The following is a 21,705-nucleotide window of genomic DNA, read 5'->3' as shown; positions in this document are numbered from 1 at the left end:
ACCCCTTGTTGTAAATATTTTTGTCCACCCTAAGCGTGGAAGGGTATACTCAGACATGAGTCCCTTGCTCATTGCACCATCAGGATTCAAGCAAGCCGGGCCGAAGACGGCTGTAATGCCAGAAACCGGTCCCCGGAAGCTTGTTTCCTTCCCAGTGTAAGAATTGGCTTTTGTAGTTTGGTTTGCCCTGTTCCCATCATGCACTGGGACAGGAACAGACTAATTTGCATACAGCCAGGTTCTGAAACTGGGATGGTGCAATGAGCTAAAAAACGGTGTTGGATCTAGCCCTGATCTTTTGACTGGGTGAGAGTATTCTGCTTAATTCAGAGACTCTGTCCCTCACCACCCCTTGTTGTAAATATTTTTGTCCACCCTAAGCGTGGAAGGGTATACTCAGACATGAGTCCCTTGCTCATTGCACCATCAGGATTCAAGCAAGCCGGGCCGAAGACGGCTGTAATGCCAGAAACCGGTCCCCGGAAGCTTGTTTCCTTCCCAGTGTAAGAATTGGCTTTTGTAGTTTGGTTTGCCCTGTTCCCATCATGCACTGGGACAGGAACAGACTAATTTGCATACAGCCAGGTTCTGAAACTGGGATGGTGCAATGAGCTAAAAAACGGTGTTGGATCTAGCCCTGATCTTTTGACTGGGTGAGAGTATTCTGCTTAATTCAGAGACTCTGTCCCTCACCACCCCTTGTTGTAAATATTTTTGTCCACCCTAAGCGTGGAAGGGTATACTCAGACATGAGTCCCTTGCTCATTGCACCATCAGGATTCAAGCAAGCCGGGCCGAAGACGGCTGTAATGCCAGAAACCGGTCCCCGGAAGCTTGTTTCCTTCCCAGTGTAAGAATTGGCTTTTGTAGTTTGGTTTGCCCTGTTCCCATCATGCACTGGGACAGGAACAGACTAATTTGCATACAGCCAGGTTCTGAAACTGGGATGGTGCAATGAGCTAAAAAACGGTGTTGGATCTAGCCCTGATCTTTTGACTGGGTGAGAGTATTCTGCTTAATTCAGAGACTCTGTCCCTCACCACCCCTTGTTGTAAATATTCTACACCGCAATGACATCACATAGTACATACACCTACTGCACGTGGAACGTACGGGGACTGGGCTCAATACATAAAAGACACCAGGTTTTGGCACAACTTTCTAGAAGGAAGGTTGCGATAGCCTATTTACAAGAAACTCATCTTAATGTGGATGAGGCAGCCAAATTGCAGAGGAAATGGAGAGGGCAACTAATCGCTACAACATACTCTGCTTTCTCCAGGGGGGCGGCGGTGTGGATGCGAAATATTCTGTCCCTTTCAAGCTACTTGAGCAGAAAATAGACGTGAATGGTAGATATGTGCTGCTCCATGGCTTGTTGGATGGGGCTCATGTTGTTATGGGTTGTATATATGCACCAAACATGGACCAGGATAAATACCTGACTACACTGGGCGCAGCCTTGACATAATGGGCTACATATCCCTGGGTGATAGGGGGCGACTTCAATGCAGTGTTGTATGTTGATTTAGACAGGTTTCACCCTCGTTAGATGTTACCAAAAGCAAGAAACAAGCAGAGGCACTTTGGGTTTGGGCAGAGGGGTGGGTACTGCATGACGCATGGAGGGCAAAACACCCTGGGCACAGGGAATACTCCTTCTATTCGCCACCACAAAGACTACACTCGGATAGATCGGTTCCTATGTTCTGGCACCCTTTTGGGGTCTATTGCTTTGGTGCTCCATATGGGAAAAACCCTGTCTGACCATAACCAGGTAGAATTGACTGTACAATGGGGCAAGGTCCCAACTCCGATATCGACTTGGAAACTGCAAACTGAGATGCTGGAGGATCAGGTCTTCTGCAATGCCCTTTCAGAGGCAATCTATCATTATTTCTCGCAGAATACTGGGTCTGCCAGCTCCAGACAAATCAAGTGGGATGCCTTTAAAATGGTCATCAGAGGAGTGGCAATTAGCACTAAGACAGGAGTGTGACTCGCTCTTATGGAGCGACTTACGGAGGTGGAAGGACAGCTACGGGAGGCTAACATCCAATACGCGGAGCTGCTTGAGGAGATACGTGTTGTTGGTTATCAGTTGTAGATGCAAAAGCAACATACACAAGCTGAAAAGTCAGGACCACTACTGGCACGATACGTCCGAAATGCCCCCCTGCCCATACCCATATTAGAGATTCGGAACAATGTAGATGTGATAGTAAACACACAATTAAACATCAATACCGCGTTTAAGGACTACTATGAATGTCTATACAGCCCATTGCCCGAACATACTGACACTGACTTTGACTCATTTTTTGATTTTTATCCGTCCCCCAACTTACACAACACCAACGTGACGACTTGCTCCGACCAATAAAAGGGGCGGAAATACGGCAGGCAATTAAGGCCTTACCACGTAATAAGACCCCAGGGAATGATGGCCTACTGGTTGAATTTTACGCGATGTATGCTGACCTGCTAACTCCTCATCTGCAGAGTCTTTATCTCGAATCATTAGAGGGAGCTGGGCTCCCCACTGCTACATTACAAGCGTTGGTGGTTTCACTTTTAAAACCCGGGAGGGATGCTTTGCTTATTTTGAGCTATAGACCCCTGTCACTCCTCAATACGGACTATAAAATCCTGAGTTGTTGGCCGCTCGCCTTAATCAGTTTATTCCTGAGCTAATACATTCCGATCAGTGTGGGTTTGTGCCTGGTAGGAATACAGCACTCAACATCAGACGGTTACACCAAGTAATGCTAGGCACACACGGCACGGGAACTACGGAGGGCTGCATATCCCTTGACTTGAGGCAGGCCTTTGACTCCTTACGTAGTGATTATATGTTCTATGCTCTTGCACGTTTTGGTATACCTGAGGAATACATAGCATGGGTGTGCTTGTTGTACACGAATCCCACGGGCACGCACGGGTCGGCACATCTCGGGGCAATATGTAGTGGCTGTAGGAGGGTGGATACCTGACTATGGTTACCCCAGATTTTTTGCCTTGTGTTTAGCTGGTTTTCGACTTAGCCTGGGGCCCTGATTAGCAGGATCCCAGGCCAACTATCTGCTCTCTCTTTAAAATGGACTCCATGTACACTAGGTGCATAACTAATTGGGTATTGGATCACCTTATCAGCCCCTGTACAGTGTACTATAGGTACCCAGGGCATAGGTGCATCACAGGCCTACCAGGGGCTGCAGCATATCTTTTGCCACCCCTGGCTGGCTATCCAAACTGACACAACTGGCTGATCACTCAGCTGGGGCAAGGACGTGTAATCACCCCTTGCTTAGATATAGTATACCAATATCTAAACCTATATCTGGACACATATATGCCTATAAGTCACTCCTATGGCAGGCCTTAACAATCCTGGAGGCAGAGTGCTTGGTTTTATGTGAGATGGTGCTCTAGCATGAGCTGAGCCTGTCTGCAGCTTTCGGAACCATTTCCTTATAGCTGTTCCAGGTTATTGCCATACCATATACTCTTAAGTGCATTATAATCCTCGCGGTTATTGCTAACTTTGGTTTGGCTTTATCATTCCACCCTTCTAGAGGGAGAAGACATGTTACTTTACTTAAACGCGGTTAAATCTAACCAGAGCCTCAGCATCACAAAATGAATGCTGCTGCCACAGACACGGGTCTGGCCTCCTGCTGCTGACCGAAACTCCGGCAGGGGAGGCCTGGACAAAAGGTTTCCTGTCACAGGGAGGTGTTACACCACCCCAGACAGGAGATAGTGGATTGAGGCAGGCAGGCAGGGCGAGTGAAACTAGACACTGCCTGGGACGCACAAGGCTTCTCATGCATAGCCCAGTTCAAACTAGTGCTGGGACACTCCAGTCCCAGCTCTGGCGCGAAACTGGACAAAGGGAAAGGGGTGTAACCACCCCCTTCCTGGGTCCCACCCATAGGAGGGACCTAGCATGTAATCCAGCCCCTTGATTTTGAATAAAGGTAGGAGCTGTGCCCATGAGCATTAGATTATGCTGACTGAAACTTTGATACAGAACTCTGGACAGTTCGACATCCCACTCGACATGGAAGACTGAAGAATCTCCCTTGTGGTCAAGGAGTGACCACCCTGTGCAAACAGGCACCATCCAGCGCCCAACGGTTTGCTTTGTTGCAGCTCCAGCCGAAGCTCAACCGACAGAGATCGACAAGACCCAGCTTCCCTGACTTCTAACAGCCCAATCCACAGTCCCAGCGAATCTGAGACCCGTGGAGGCGACGTGAAGCGTGGGGCCGGCCATCTTGAAAAGATTGCGAAGTGCTGACCGTGCAGCTCCTGAGGCCTCCCCGAAGCTGTGCATTGGGGTTTGAGAAGCCCCAGCCCCGAGCAGCTTGTGCACCGAAGTTCACCCCTCCACACTCTCCGAGTGCTGCGGGGGCCCTTTTGCATTTTCCTGCTCGACGCGTCTGTCCGGTCACTTGACCGTTGGCTAGTGGCCTCTACGACGACGAAACTACGAAACTACTCTGCTGGTCTGGTTGCTCCAGACTGGCCCTCGCTCCCCTGAAAAGGAGCCACCGCTCTGACCTTGCTGGTCCGAGAAAGAAGCGATCTTCAAATCCTGTGTGGGTTGCCTTTGCCAAGGCCGGTTGACTCCGATCCGGAAGCCGACACCGCCAACAGCAAGAGCCTTTGTGGGTGAGTCCGTGTTCCACTCCAGGTCATCGACGATGCCCCAGAGTCCACGTGGCAGCGGAGACAAGCTTCACGACAACCACCTGATTGCGCCCGACATTGCCTGGTTCCTTCCTGGTTCCATCCTGGTCACTGACTAGTGACCCAGACTCTGTCCCCTCTGCTTTCAGGTACTCTACATCTTCGATCCACCCTTGGATCCACCCGGACTCTTCTCTCCTGGCCGCCTGCAGCGTCTTCATCTCCAGGCTCCATAGATCACCACGACGAACCCCGACACACTTTGGCACCTATGCACCCGCTTCCTGTGGGTGAGGTAACGATCAAACACCGGTGCTCCTGTAGTGTTTACACCTCTAGTGTCCTAGTTTAAAGTGGTTTAATTCTATTCCAGTCGGAAGACTTCCAAAACAGTAACTTTATAACTTTTACGCACCATTGACTTTGCATTGGTGCATGCGTGTGCTTTTAGCGCTGCACCCGAATCCCGCGGGCTACTCCCGTCCTAACTGCTGTTAGTCCAGTGTAGTCCCAGCGATTCCCAAGGCCCTAGGCCTTACCATTGTTCGAAAAGTGGTTCTTATACCACTTATTTAGTATATGGTTTGAGTGGCCACCGGCCCTATCCATAATTGTGCAACTTGTGTATGTTTAACTGTGCTTTTGTTTTAAACGCTTGTGCCTCTGCACTCATAAAGAGTACAGAGGATTATTCGAGTAATAAATACATATATTTTTATAATATATAACTTGTGTGGTGTCCTTTCATTTGATATTACAGGATTGCATATGGTAAAACAGCTGGCTTCACATGCCCTCTTGAGTTAAGCCTAAGACTGCTTAGTCCATGCTACCCTTAGGATAGCTTGTCTATAAGGTTGACTTTACAACCACCACCATAAGGGATTGTTTGGACTGATACAAGGTGCTCACTAGAATAGTGAACATCATACATGAGGCCAACTTCTCACAGTGGCTCAGGAGATAAGACAGGGCAGCCCCTGTCACCGTTGTTGTTCATTCTGGCGTTGGAGCCACTCCTACATAGACTCCGTACTTTTGCAACCTGTCAGGGAATAACGCGTGGTCATACATCCCATACTGTCTCAGCGTATGCGGATGATCTCATTCTTTACCTTAAGGACATGTCCGCTACTCCCCACCCAATGCCTCTCATTTTATAGTCATTCCAAGGCCTTTCTGGCCTAGCTATTAATGCTGCCAAGTCGTACGCATATTTCTTTGACAGTGCCGAGAGGAGCGGACACATACAGTTTGGTCCCTGGGCCTTTCACATAGCACCTGATACCGTTAAATATCTTGATATACAAATTTATCGAAATAACTCGGACCTCCTGGATGGCAATCTAGGGCGTGCAATTACCGCTCTCAGATCCCAAACTCAGTTTTGGTTATCGCTGCCCCTATCGGTGGCGGGCAGAGTGGCCATCACGAAAATGGTACTATTGCCACTGCTCCTTTACTTCTTCACCAACCTACCGTTACCTGTCCCCACGAGGATCTTTAAAATGTTGAACTCCCTGGTGATAGACCTAATATGGGGTACAGGGCGTAGACGTATTAGCCAGGCAAAATTGCAACTTAACACGAAGCAAGGAGGGATGGGAGTGCTGGATCTGCGTGCATACTGCTATGCCAGCCAACTGCAGTGGCTGGCATACTGCCTTGCAGGACGCAATTTCCCTGAACTGGACATGTTGTTGCGAGATAGGGACAAGGGGATCATTCACAGACTCTTGTTACCACAGGCCCCCCTACCGACGTCGACACCTTACTTACTGAAATTGGCTATTACCTGTTGGTGGAGTGCGGTAAGGTACAATGGACGGATGACACCGTATGCCCCCACAATCGCGCTGCTGGGTATACCCACACGTTCGGGGCGAACCTCTAATCGTGTCTTACAGGCATGAACTGGGGCGGGCATCACCACATTGGGAGACTTTTTTACAGAGGGTGTACTAATGTCACATGAAACATTTGTACGCATGCATGGTGCCCCTGATACGTTGTTTCTATTACACGCACATATTTCCAGATATATATACACACCGCATGGGCACCCAAAGATACGGAACCATCCACGAATACACTACTTGCCATGCAATACCTAATGGACAATGGGGCTCGACTGACAAAATGGCTACATCACAGGATTTCAACTGAGAGAGCGATCTCATTGCAGCTGCTCCGTGACAAATGGGAACGGGATGTGGGCCGTGCATTTACAGCCAGGGAATGGGACACTATATTGGGGTTCCCCAAGAAGGTCTCTCGTAATCCCAAATTTAAATTTATTCAATTGATGTTGTTACACAGGGAATACTTAACCCCACACAGAAAGAGCGCTGTGTTTCAGGGGGTGACTGATGACTGCCCGCGCTGCCACGCACCCAATGCAGGGCTAGTGCACATGGTATGGTCTGGCCCTAGGCTGGGACATTACTGGGCGACGATATGCAAAATATTGACGACGATAGCACCAGTACACCAGAATGACTCCTTGGAATACTGCATACTGGGTCTCGGACGGCGTAAAAAGAAAGGGAACCCTGCCTCACGATTCGCTAATCTTGCGCTCTTTCTAGCTAAGAGGGCCATAACTACACAATGGAAGGCCACTAGGGCCCCGTCCCTGCAGGAATGGCACTCAGAAGTGCTGATATGGGGTAAGGCAGAGGGGGCTGAACTGAAAAGGTAGGAAAGTAGAGGTCTTCGAAAAACACCGATCTCGCTGAGGTAGTATGCGATGCTAGAGGAATATACTGCGATTGACATTTTGTCCTACTGAAATGTGTTGGGTCTGTCACATAGGAGCTTGTTTCATGGTTACAGAGCAATTGGTCTCAACACGTTATCTGTGTGCTAGTCTGGGTAAGATGGCGGAACTGAGCAGTTTCAATATGTCAGGCCTTGGAACCGATTTACACACACCTGTGAACATGATCGATACGCAAATACTGCTGTTGTAATTGAGGACCGAGCACGCAGGGAGGGGGTTTGGGTAATAGTTTTTTGTTAGGATGTTATAATTGTACTGAATATTGATTGCTTTGACAGACAGTCATCTGTTTGAATGAAATGATGCATGCGACAACGCGGAGAGTAATCTGTGTTGACATACCATTGGAGGCTTATTTCAACAATCCTAGTTCGCCATGTATTGCATACAAAGACACTTATAGATGCCCGTCATTGTTAAGTATATCATACTGTATTAGATGTGAACATGCCATACTATATCATATGCTTGTATGTCGTTATATCTTCCTATGATGTCTGGCTCACTGTTCTGTAAAATCAATAAAAATAAATAAAAATTAAAAAAAGCATGTTTACTTTGATTTGCAGAGCCAAGTTAATGTAAAAAGGTTTGCTTTAAGACATTTTGATCTGCAGTTAGTGTTTGGAAAATATGGATACGGTAACTTAAATATTACCCAATTTAATAAGTATACTCCCCTACAGAAACCTGCTATCTTCCATACATCTGTCTTGATCAATACTACAGGATATGGGAAAGCTTACAAATAAAACAATATGGGCACATTTTCTGTAACAGCTCAATTCTTACCTTTACCCAGAGCCAAGAAAGATTTTATATAACTAAGCATTCATTCATTAAGTATTTTCAGATCAGGATTATTTTCAAAGACTAGAAATCGCTTAAACAAGCTTAACACAAAACCTACTTTTGGGCAAAATCTTCAAATAAATTATAAATAAGACTTTGTTTTTATTACAGTATTTTCTTTGAAGATTGTGCAGATGATCTTGAGTTGTAAACTAAGTACCAGATAGCTAAATGGAAAATAGGTGCTCCCTGCAGCAATCAAAACATTTGTTGGATAATCTGTTGTCTTTGAACTTCAATATGTAGCATTATAAAACTATATTTCACTTAGATTATACCCACAAAAGATTAATTAAATTAAGTCAATGTAGTAGTGCTCCGATTGTCCGTGGTGGCAGCAGGAAGGTACTGATATTCTATGCATGTTTTAACAATGTTCCCAGCTGCAAGAATATTGGAGACAGATATTCTACATACTAAGTGAAATATTACAAACATAAGTTCAGTTCTGTAGTCAACAAATAATGTTAGGCAATGTTAAGTCAAAATGACCTCTAGGGAAATCTCAAATCTATATTCATTGCTGTAGTATGCTGGACTCTGCATTGCTGCAGCCTAGCTTAATCTGGATCCTCCAACCTATGCTCTGGTCAAGATATGCGGTATGTTTTTATATAGAGAACTTTCTTTATAGGCGAAAAGGTGAAACAATCGTAAAGAAGGCCAATTGATATGTGATCTAAAAGAGAACTGGATCTGTTTGACCCTGGCATAAATAGAAATCATATTTATTTTGGGGGATTGTCAAATGTATGAATTGAATGTAACAATATAAATATTGTTCATGTGGTTTTTGTATCCTGTATTTTATGGATCTCTGCTTTGCGTGTATGTGCTTTTTCACTCAATAACAAACAAATTCGGCTCTGACATAAATTGCCTGTGCTTAATGTCAAAGTAATTAATAACCGCAAGGTAACTCTTGGAGTACATGGTGGGATATGTGACAAATCCATATTTACCTGGAGAAAAAAGTGTGCCATTAAATCAAGTATTCTACTGGGCTTTACTGTAAGAAATTTTAACTTGGATTGTCTTATTTTAATACAAGGGGGATGCAGTCACTGGTACTCTTGCTGTCTCTTCCAGAGTTTTATTTCTTTTTAGCTATACAACATAACTTAAAGGTTGTATGTCTCTCAAGCTGGAATAACCTTTTGAAGGATAAGTTCAAGATATCCATTTTTTTGTTTTTATGTTTGAAAAGCTTTATTTGATAATCAATGCAGAAAATACAAAATACTAGCAATACAGAATCAAAATGCAAAAGTAGAGGAATAACAAAAGAATTGGCTAGTACATGAAAACAAAAAACAGCAATTTTGGAGGTTTTACATAAGGTGGGGAGGGGAGAAGAAGAGGAAGAACGGGGAAGGAGTTCAACACAATAGCATAAAAGGAGATTGCATATTACATTGCAAATTATGTACAAAGATATGAGTGGGTTAATAATCAATTAAAACCATATATGAAGTCAATATGGATAGCAAAATAGAGAACAGAGATGACATCTTTCAAGGGGGTTTGAAATTTTCAGAGGAGAAAGGTGAATTATTATTTAAAACAATCTGATTTAAATATGTAGTGAGGGGTAGCCAGAAGAGATCTCTATTGACCATTGGTTTGCAGGAGGAGGTGAAGGCAACGTCAAGTCTATGAAAATGAAAAAGGCTATTCCACCAGTGATGTATGGAGAGTTTTGTGAGGGTTTCCAATTGAGAGAAATGTGTTGGAAGGCTAGAGCAAGCATGAGATCAAAGAGTCTGTGTAAATGTAAATGTAAATGTATTGCGACTTATATAGCGCACGTATCACCCGAAGGTATCAAGGCGCTTGCTTAGGGAACCCGTCCTGGTATTCCCCTGTGAGATATCCCGGCAGGGTATCCACAAGGTGAAAGCCAGGCATCCCGCCGCGAGGGGCCGTAGTGGAGATTAAGCAAGCTATTGCCCAGAGTCGCAGAGTGTGACCCCGTGAGTCGAGTAGGCACCAGAGCGAGAATTGTCGAGTCCGTGGAATTTTTGAGCACGAGACCCGCCGAGGCGGGGAATCGAACCCTGGTCCACGGCTGATCTCAGCTTCTGGGTCTGCCGCCTCTAACCACTGAGCCACACTTCTCCAAACAGTGTGTGACTGTGTGAGGAAAGATCTAAGGAATCAGAAAGGCTACCAGCGAAGAAGAGGGGTGTAGAATATGAGATGGAGATCTTAAACAAGTGGGAAATATATGACCAGACCTTCTCTCAAAAGTAGAAAACTGAAGGACAGAGGAAAAGGAGATGTTTGAGATCAGTATTGGTAGAACCACAAGTCCAACAGTTAGAGTCACTAGAAGAGGAGAAACGGGCTATAGAGACAGGGGTAAAATAAAGTCTGTGATAAAGAAAGAACATAGATTGGGTGAGAGAAGCAGAACAAGAGATTTTTTTAAGCTCTAGACCAAAGTTTATCCCAGAAGTTGATAGACCATTCGCACCCCAGATCAGATTCCCAAGAGAGTTCCAATTTAGATTTTGTTTGGTCTGGATTAGGGGCTAAGAAATATTTATATATAAAGGAGGCTTTGGGCAGAGAAAGAAGTATTTTAAGAAGAGAGTTTTGAGCGTTAATAGAGGATGAAGAGGGGAGGGAGTAATAAACGTCAAGAATAATCGCCATAAGAGTAGTAACTTTCTGTTAAAAGGAACCGGGACAATGAAATAAAGCTTGAATTTGGGGAAAGGAGCATGGAGAAAGGCCATTGAAAAGATGTTTGACCCAAATAACACCTTTAAATCTCCACGGTTTTCAAAATATAGGTCTGTTATTAAGGAGAAATGGAGGAATCTAAGAAGGCTTCTCAAGAAATAGTTAGGTTGAACCAAAGGTTTCAAAAGGGAGCAAGTGTGTCTAAATAGAGGGAGGGAGGTATGAGAGGTTTTGTCAGAGAAAGCCATAACCTCCTTGAGGGAAAAGGGTAATAACAAGGTTTGTTCCATGAAGAGCCAAAGGGCGGTGAAAGGGGAGTGATCAGGTTTGAACCATTTCGAGGCCTGACGGAGGGAGAAAAATTTGTGATAGAGGCGAAAGTCCGGGAAGTTTACACCACCATTAGATTTTGGCAAGAGAAGAGAAGACAAGGCGATTCTGGCCTTTTTATTTTTCCAAAGAAATTTAGATAGCCAGGAATCAATACATTTAAAGTAAAGGGCAGCATGGAGAGTATATAAATTAAGATCGGAGCAATCATCATTTTAATTGAATCTAACCGGCCCCACCAAGAAAGAAACGGGGGGTTCCAAGAAGAAAGCAATTTTTCGATTCGGAAATGAGCTATGGACATATTTAGTTTAACTGAAGAAGCAATGGAATTGGGGAACCATATACCTAGTTACTTCATTTTGGATCTATTCCAAGCAAACCCAGTGGAGGAAAAGGCATGGGGAAGACACAATTTTGTAAGAGGGAGAATCTGCTTAATCTGAATTAATTTTGTAGCCAGAGCCATGCGAAAAATAATCAAATTCAAGTAATGAAGGGGGAATAGAGGCTTCAGGGTCAGAAATAAATAAAATAATATCATCTGCGTAAGCAGAAAGCTTTACTTTCTGATCACCCTAAGGAAAACCGGAGATGGAGTCATTATTATGAATGGTGGATAGGAAGGGTTCAAGAGCTAAAACGAAAAGAAGAGGGGATAATGGGCATCCCTGACAGACACCTCTTTGAAGAGGAAAATGAAATGAGACTCGACCATTGGCTAATACCGAGGCTTTAGGAGTGGAGTATAGTAAGGAGATAAGGGAGATCAATTTAGGACCAAAACCGTGCCATTTCAGTGAGCCAATTAGGAAGGACCAATCTACTCTGTCAAAAGCTTTCTCCGCATCAACAGAGATAGCTGCCAGAGAAATGGAGAGGGAAGGAATTTTATTTAACACATTAAGGAAAAAACGGGAGTTGTCAGAGTTAAGTCTACCCTTGACAAAACCGCATTGCTCCTTGCCAATAAGATGAGGCATGAGGGGATCTAAACGTAAAGCAAGCGATTTAGCAAATAATTTATAATCAATGTTCACCAAGGATATCGGGCGATAATTATAAAAAAAAAAAATTGGGGTCTCGACCTTCTTTATGAATGAGGCAGATTGGGGCTTCTTGAAAAGTGCTGTCTGACTTACCCGCTAAGTAAAATGAGCGGAAAAGTGTTAATAGTTTTGGGAGAAGTAAATCAGAAAAGTGTAAATTAAATTCAACAGAAAAACCATCTGGGCCGGGAGTTTTCCCTTTAGTGAGAGTATTTAAGGCAGTGGATATTTCTTTCAAGATATCCATTTTTAATCAAATGTTGTCATTACTGCAGGAACAGGACTGACTGTGTGCTCTGGACCTAATTTATTTGTTGCCACAATTTTCTTTAGACTGAATGTGTTCTCTCTAGATTTTCATTTTGAATAAGTTTTTCAGATGCTAGTTTTCTTTAACATTGTAATATAACACTTGATGTAGCAATAGTAGATGCCCTCCCTCCAAGGCCAGTTACCTGGTTGCATGTGTTTGTATAATTTTATAATAGTGACCTTCGGAACAGCCCCACAAAATCTTTTAACTCCATTTGTCCCAAGTTGTTCTGTACTAAATATGTTAAGTTTCCTAGGCTGAGTACATTTTTGTAATACTTACATGTATAATTTCTTTCAGGAGCTGCATTCACTGAAGGCATATCAAGTGGCTTAAGTACTTCTGTTGCTGTGTTTTGCCATGAACTACCTCACGAGTTAGGTATGGCTAAATTTCTCCTACCCAAACCTGGCCAAGATATTGTTTGTATGCATTGGTTAACCTGATCCTATAAATTAATTGTGCCTTCTTTTAGTTTTGTACTTGTCGAAAGCAGGAGGTTATTTGTTACATTTGGTAATCAGATCTTGGGTAGTTTTCTAGGCTGTGCATCCATTAATTATGCATTAATTTGCACATGCTGGTGTCAAGATAAGGCTGTTTCATTCTCTCCCTCCCCTGTGACCTTAAATTCTACTCAGCTGTTCCAAATAGTAGGTCTCAATTACATTTGTCCTTGTTGACTGAATGGTTTTTGCTAATATTGCCCACCTTGAAGTAATTAACCAGAACTAACTGCAGACCAGTCTCAAATGCCTTTTCTTGGGTAAGCTGATAGAGAGTAGCTTTCATGCAACACATTAACTTCATTGAGGTAAATAACCTACTGACAGATCAACAGGCAGGATTGTGTTCAGGTAGAGGCACACAATCCGCTCTAATAGCCATCTGGGATGACCTAAAAGTTACAGTGCACAAGAATGGTGCAGGAGCTCCCCTGCTTCTGAACTTATTGGCATCTTTAGACATGGTTCACCACCAAACATTAGTACTCCGACTGGAAAAACTCTAAAACAAATAGACTCTGAACCTCAAAGGTTGATAAAATCTGGTGACCGTATCATCTTTCACCTCCGCCAGCAGTCCACACTGTGGCATCCCACAGGGACTAACCATTTCACCTCTCCTATTCAACATCTATGAGACACTTTTACCAGATCTGATTGAATCCTGCGTCTTACTTGCTACAGTTACGCAGATGCTACCCAAATTATTCTAACAATGGCAATCCTGAGAATTTACACTCTTTGAGACTCTGACTTCCTCTGTACTACTGGCTTATGGATGATGACTAATCATCTGGAACTCAAAAGTATGAAAAATGTAATCATTACTTGCGGATAATACCACTGCTATAAGGCCCAAGGGACTTTAATCCCTACCAGAGACATCAGAGAAAGTGAGGAATTTTTGAGTAAAAGAGGATCCCAGTTAATTACGGATCCCAGATGTCAGTGAAGTCCACAGACCACCTTCTAAACCATGAGAATGCTGAAGAGCTTCCTCACGCATTGTGGATAACATCAGAAGCTGCAAGCCCTTCCCACACTCACTAACTCGAAGATCAACTACACTAATAGTCTATACCTTAGTTGCCCCTGTTTCCTAATGGGAAAAGTACAACAAAGTCAGAATACTATTGCTAGACTACTAATTCTGCTACATCTAAGGAAGAGCATGAAGCCAGTCTTTGAAGTCCTCTACTGGCTACTCACAGCGTGTTGATCAATGTTAAAGGGAGTCTGTATCGTACACAGAACAACCTATTAAAAAGGTTCACTGTACCTACAACTGAAGGTAAGGCTGTACTCTCAAAACAGAATCTACAACTCAAGATTAGCTCCCAGGATCAACATACTACCCTAGCAAAAGAATGCGTTTGACAGGTGTATTCTCATTCCAGAGTCTGGACTCTGAAACTTGCTCTTTTATCCTTGATTTCTATTTTAATTCTATGGTTCTTTTTGTACTCTGGGTAAACTGTCAGAAGACCTGATCTGATGCCCTACAATTGGGGGTGTAATTATTTAGGAATTTGATTGTTCTTGCATCCAAATATATCTGTTTCCCATGGATGCAGGGTATAGTTGTAAAATTATTGAATTTTGCGAAGCGTGATTATAACTTTAAAATAGAAATTAAGGACAAATTAAATAATGGTGAATTGGATTGAGAAAGTGATAATTTAGCCTTTAGAATATCATGCCATGTGTTGGCTCTAACAATCTAAGATAGTTATTTGTTGAATCCAGCACAAGGATGTAAAGCGATGAACTTCATGGACATTAAAATAAATTATCATCAAGATCTTAATTGTATGAATCCTTAACAATACTGCCTCCTGTTCATTATTGATTGTCTAACAATGAACAGAGAGGGCTTGCTAATTTTATGGAAGCTTACCTATATCTTTGAGAATTTGAAAGTGTTCCTATTTAACTTTTTTGTTTAACTGAAACAATCTGCTTATTGCAAACAGATTATCAGATCATTTTAGTTGCATATTCTTTCTCCTTTCTCCACTTGGCAACCCTTTTTCCATGCCTCTGTGCCATAGGTCGAGGGACCTTGCAGGCAAGATGCCCACCAAGGCTGAGATGCTCCCCTCTTGAAGGTGTGTCAACCTTTGTTGATGATCCCCATGAGCAATACATTTACAGCTTGCACCTAAACATTGTACATACAGAAAACCTACTCATCTAAATGATTAATAAATGGAGAGTGGGCTAATCATCACCCCCTACTTTTTCAAGTAGTGGATTTGTGACCTCTTTCAGCACCCTCCAAAAACTGCAAGTGAGAGCACATCTGAACGTGGTTAAAATAAAAAATTAGGATGGTCTGTCAGTCTATGGGTATGTGGAAGTGCTGTCAGTCTATGGGTATGTTTTTTTCCGGATTCAAAAACCAGAGTGGCTCCTTCTAAAACCCTGCAAGTCCTACTATGCTACCTAAATTATTAATGAAGATCTTTTCAACCACTTTGGAGACAATGACACCTATTTTCAGCTCTGACACCTGTGAGGGCATGGATGAAGAGGTTTAATCAGCTTCTTCCTGATCAATATAAATATGTTGGACTCCCAAGACTGGGTGGTGTCTCTTGCCTTGCAGGAAGCGTACTAAATTGTTCTAATCCTGCAGTCCCACAGAGCCTTAACCTCCAGTTCATTGTTATGCCATTTCACCTTACTTTGATCAATCAAAAGGGGATGGGATTAATGCTTGCAAATAGTCTAACCGCTGGCAGTTGCTCTGTGTAGCATTCAAGCCCATCCTTTTTTTCTGACTGTGCCACTCTAGACATTACCCGCCTTACCCAAACCAGTATTGACCCTGTTCCTCACCAGAACAGTCCATCCCGAACTGCCAGGTAAGGCCAATTCCTTAAATGAACACAACCAACGCTAGACTTACTTGGCAGTTCGAGCTAGACTGTTCATAGTGGAACAAGAGGAAGACTGATGTACACAGAGCGGAGTCGCATCTGAAGGTGTACGGAGGACAAAAAATGGACTGGGATGCAGCCCAGAGTAATTCCCAGTGGTTGAGATTAATTCAAGCATTCCATTCATCGCTATTTTATGTGCTTCAAAGTGTTGCCCTAATTACGACAGGTATGCCCATAAGTGGATCCCATGCTCACTGTGCCACTGAAAAGAAGCTGCACTTGATTGAAGAGCGCTAACAAGAGCAAAACTGGTCATTGGTTGCTTGTATTCTTATACAGGCAGGACCTTGCTTTGAAGTTTGGGCTAGACCATTCCTAATAAAGCAGGACTGAGACTAATTAGCATATGGCTTGGTCGAACCTGAGGTGGCATGGTGGCCCCAAGTATTATCCAGTGGGTAAGATTATACAAGCATTCTACTTTTTTTATTAACTTCAGTGCATCACCTTAATGTGGCACTTTGGGTGTTTACAAGGTTGAGGTCGGTGGTCATGGCCCAACTTCGCATGTCGAGGATACATATATTCTCTTACCTGGATGGCTGTGGCTCATGAAAGCACCATCTCTGTAGCTAGTCTCATGTTGCCTGCGAGTGATGGGCTTGAGGCTGTATTCCATGGTCTTTCCCATCAACAAACTAAAGATTCCATCTACGAACTGAAGGCTTGCCTTTAGCCTGTGCAGTGGATCTCTTATATAGGGCTATTCTAGATTATGCCTTAGTGGGGCCTTAATTTGGCACCTACTTTTTTGATGTGTGTACCCTTTGCAGCCTCGCATGGTTGCACACTGAGGTTGCTTACTCTTAAGACTATCTTCCTTATTGGAATCATTTTCATGCAAAGTGTCAGTGAGCTGCAGGAACTTTTGGTGCAGCCACCATAATTTGTGTCCTATCCTGACAAATAAATGCTTTGGACTTGAAATTCCTTTATTCCGATGATGGCATCGCCCTTCCATATGGCAGAGTCTGTCACATTCCCTACGTTTTTCTCTCCGCTTTATCCTTCTAAGGAAGGGGAACGACTACACCCTTTGAATCCCAAATGGAATTAGTTGGATTCGCTTATGAGAACTAAGGGAAAGCTGACCCCCAAAAAAACCTTGTCAAGATGGATTGTGTTGTGTATCAGAATGTGTTATGCTTTGGACAAAGAGGAGCCTCCTAAGTGCCTTCTGGCTCACTCCACTGGGGCCAAGGCTGCTACTGTGGTCATGGTTAAAGATGTTCCTGTGTTAGAACCCTGCTTGGCTGCTACTTAGGCATCCAACCACACTTTTAAAAAAGCATTATTGCCTTGACTCTCAAGTCTGCAGGGAAGGTCATTGTGTCTGCTTGGGCCTGCAGGACTTTAATAAAGTCCGCTCTTCAGACTTGGCCTTTTGGCAGGTACTACTTTGGTATCAATTCACAAGATGAGGAATCCAGGCTTAGGAATATACATTGGCTGGACAAGTTATTTACCTCCAGTAAGGCATTTTCAGGTGAATACTAAAACTGCTGATTCTTCACTGTGTGCTGTTATCTCTATTCTGTAGGGTGGAATTTGCATGTTAACAAGGTCTCAAGTTAGATTTGTCACACTGTCCATCTTCAGTTGTTAGTCACTTCATTTGAGGACACAAACTAATGACTGTAAACAGTGTCAGTGTGCCGGGTTGGCCCCTATATGTAGCTCTGTGTTGTCACATGCAGAGGGGTTGTGGGTCGACACGGAGTAAGATAGTGTTACTTGTTGTCATGTTGGAGATCTTGCTAGATTCCCGATCCAGTGTGGCATCAGGAATGATTCGGAAGGTGACAAGTCTTGTTAGAGTATACATCAGAAAGAGCATTACAAAAGTAAGTAATCTGTTCTTTACAACAGCAGTTGGGGGTCACAACACATTGATATATACCTATGTGACTTGTAAATAATAGAAAAATGTCCCTACAACGCCCCCTTAGATTTGTGATTCGGAAAGGGTTGCAAAGCCTTTTTACGAGTTGAAAAGAATTCAGCCAAAGGGTATTTATAGTTCGTAAAAAGCCCATACATTGTGAAAAACCCATGCAGTTACAAGCCTTGTGATTTGTGAATAGCTGGACCTTCAACCATAACGAGGTTTAGCACTGCACCATTGCCATCTATACTGTCACCACATCCAACACTAGTGGCATTTACTTTGCCACTTTTGCATGCCATGGCATGTTGACTTCCAGGAAAACGTGTAACCCTTTCCACTGAACTCTAACCCAAGTACACCCCCACTTCCTACAAGATAACCTCTGTGTTTCTCCCAAACCTCTGATTGAGGAAGGGTGAGGAAGGGGTGCACAATGGTTTAAACAAATATGGGTCCTGAATGGCAACCTGATAATACTCTGTTCGAGGCATATGAGCTGTAGATCATATACCGTGCATAGATCGCCATCTGGTGTTGGGCTTGGATGTGTGCACTTTGTTTTAGTCTTCGAAGAATTCTTTGTAGTTACGAGATAAGTGACTCCTCCTTAGGGTGACAGTGCGCATGGGCATCGACTCCATCTTCAGATCGTTTTTTTCCGCCATCGGGTTCGGATGAGATTTCCTGCGCTCTGGGTCGGTGTTGTTCTCGAACCCCTTCGACGCGCAATCCCTCACCACGCGTCGGTATTGTCTCGATTGAGTTTCCCTTTCGACGCGTATCTTCGGAAAATATAAAATCCTCGATCTTCGACGCGGGCCGTTGGGCCTATCCGAGCCGCAGTCAATGGAAAGGACTTCTTTCAAAAAATGCCCCGGGTGTGGTGCTAAGTTCCCACACACGGACTTAGACGAGGTTTGTACTCTCTGCCTCTCCCCGGAGCACGAGCACAAGAACTGCGAGGCCTGCTCATCTTTCAGGTCGAAAAAAAACATCCGTGACCGTCGGGCTCGACGTCAGGAAATGACATGCGGAAGCAGCTCGGTTCCGGACATCTTCAGAGCAGATCCCAATGTCCATCCAGAACAACAAGCTGATGAAGGAGAGATCTCCGTCTCTGAAGCCGACGACTCCGACCTCAAAGACGTGACAGTCGCCCCGGCTCAACGGTCCGTGAGTACCAAGACTCCTCTCCTAACCAACCCCAAACAAAGGGCTCTGGTAACACCTTCGCCGTCGGGCTCAGGTCGACACTGACAACACACTTCAGACACCCCGCCCTCGGGCCCAGCTATGAAACCGAAAGAAAAGCCTTCCAGCTCGGGCTCGAGCCAACTCCATTCCGGAGCCGAGAAGTCACCTTCGGCACCGAAGCCCAAAAGTAAACATGTGAAACACCCTTCTTCATCTGCACCGAAACAGCCTTGATGCCGAAACAAACAAAAGGCAAGCCTTCAAAGCTGAAACAAATTAAATCGAAAATTTCGGAGCCAGAAAAAGGTCTCGGAGCCGGTAACTCCTACACCCAAAGCTAAAGAATCCAAGACCCCGCCGAAAGCTTCTGACACAAAGTCCAAAGAACATTCTGACCCTAAGCCTTCGGCACTGGAAAAGGACATTGTACACAAACAGTCTGTGCCAGATTTTTCAGATCCAAAACAAAAAACTCTACACAAAACCGGTCATGTCACCACCAAACCTCCTAAAAAGAGGAAACTGGACCATTCAGAAGACTCTGAAATACCCATGAAACAGAAGGAAATAGGCACTAATTCTTCTCCAACCTTCCTCTCCTTCTCCACCTGATCCAAATTTGTTAATTTCTCCAGCACTTTCCCCTCAACATAATGGGTGGGGATGGGACCACAGATACAGATCGGGATCTCTGCAGCTTTCACACCTAGCTTAAAGAATAAAGCTAAGATAAGGCATCCAGATCTCAGTCAACTCAACCTTGCGATCTGGCACCTGAAGTCTTAGAGTTTGGCTACCTCAATCTTCCCCCAGACTGCATGAACATTAAAGAAGCTAGACGTCCTACCACTATAGCATGCTACGCAGCAAAGTGGAAACGATTTGGGATTTACTGCACAGATAACAAATCAATCTACTATATGCTTCTATTCAGAACATTATCGGTTATCTCTTAGACCTACAACAATGCATATACATCTATAAGGCTACATCTTGCTGCAATAGCAGCTTATCTCCAAAATAGACAACACCTTGTTTTTGTTTCGAGTACCCGCTATCAAAGCATTTATGGAAGGACTTAAAAGAATAATTCCACCCAGAGTTCCACCCTCTGCGGTGTGGAATCTAAATGTTGTTCTTACCACACTCATGGGTCCCCCATTTGAACCTCTGCACAAATGCGAATTACAGTTCCTCACTTGGAAAGTAGTCTTCCTAGTCGCTATCACATCTCTTAGAAGAGTTAGTGAACTCCAGGCATTAACCATACTAGAACCATTTTTGCAAATCCATCCTAACAAAGTGGTTCTTAGAACTAACCCTACATTTTTACCTAAAGTTGTGTCTGCCTTCCACCTTAACCAGTCTGTCGAACTCCCAGTTTTTTTCCCTAGACCAGACTCAGTGGCAGAACGAGCTCTTTAGACGTTAAAAGAGCATTACTCTACTACATTGAAAGAACAAACTCATTTAGAAAATCTTTGTAGCTTTCACCCCACCTCATAAGGGCAATCCCATCTCAAAAGCGGGGATTGCAAGGTGGATTGTTAAATGTATCCAAATATGCTACCTTAAAGCCAACCGCACATTAACCATTCCCCCTACAGCTCACTCCACACGTAATCTAGGGGCTTTTATGGCATTCTTAGGGAATATTCCTCTAGATGACATCTGCAAAGCAGCAACTTGGTCTACACCACACACTTTCACAAAACACTATTGTGTAGCTGTGCAAGCCAAACAACAAGCTGGTGTTGGCCAGGCTGTATTAAGAACACTTTTTCAAACCACTGCAACAGATACAGGTAGCCACAGCTAAGGGAGAACTGCTGTGTAGTCAATGCACAGTATATGATCTACAGCTCATATGCCTCAAACGGAAAATGCTACTTACCAGTATGCATCTGTTCTTGGCATGTAGAGCTGTAGATTCATATACGCCCACCCACCTCCCCGGATACCTCTCTGTTGCAGTACTATCTTAATTAGATACATCACACATGGACATCTCTTTTCTATTTCTTTCTAACTCCATCATCACCCTTCATGGCGAAAAACAATCTGAAGATGGAGTCGATGCCCATGCGACTGTCACCCTAAGGAGGAGTCGCCTATCTCGTGACTACAAAGACTTCTTCAAAAACAAAGTGCAAACATCTGAGCCCAACACCAGATGGCGATCTATGCACAGTACATGAAGCTACAGCGCTACATGCCAAGAACAGATATATACTGGTAATTAGCATTTTCCTTCCTCTCCTTCATGGCTCTCAGTGACATGGGAGCAAATATGGCTTTGGCATCTGCTGCTGAGATTTGTTGTCCTGGATAATGCTCTTCAAAGCTTTTTCCAACCAAATTTATGTTACAAAGTTATAGGAAGACCTGCTTGTACTCACTCAACTAAAAGTAGTTAGACTTTTAACTCCTAATATAAACTACCGATCCCGAAAGCACAGACTG

At 43.9% G+C, this 21,705-nt stretch overlaps 1 protein-coding gene across 1 annotated transcript in view; it reads left to right on the top strand.

Moving 5' to 3' along the window:
* SLC39A6 (solute carrier family 39 member 6) overlaps positions 1-21,705 on the top strand; it is a 408,063-nt gene that overhangs the window by 338,895 nt on the left and 47,463 nt on the right. Inside the window, exon 7 of the mRNA XM_078687710.1 lies at positions 13,010-13,090. Coding sequence (XP_078543836.1) covers positions 13,010-13,090 — 81 coding nt within the window. The remainder of the gene's footprint in view (positions 1-13,009; positions 13,091-21,705) is intronic.

This window comes from Lissotriton helveticus, chromosome 4_1, assembly GCF_964261635.1.
Source record: "Lissotriton helveticus chromosome 4_1, aLisHel1.1, whole genome shotgun sequence".
Taxonomy (NCBI): domain Eukaryota; kingdom Metazoa; phylum Chordata; class Amphibia; order Caudata; family Salamandridae; genus Lissotriton; species Lissotriton helveticus.
This window is presented reverse-complemented; position numbering and strand designations above follow the sequence as displayed.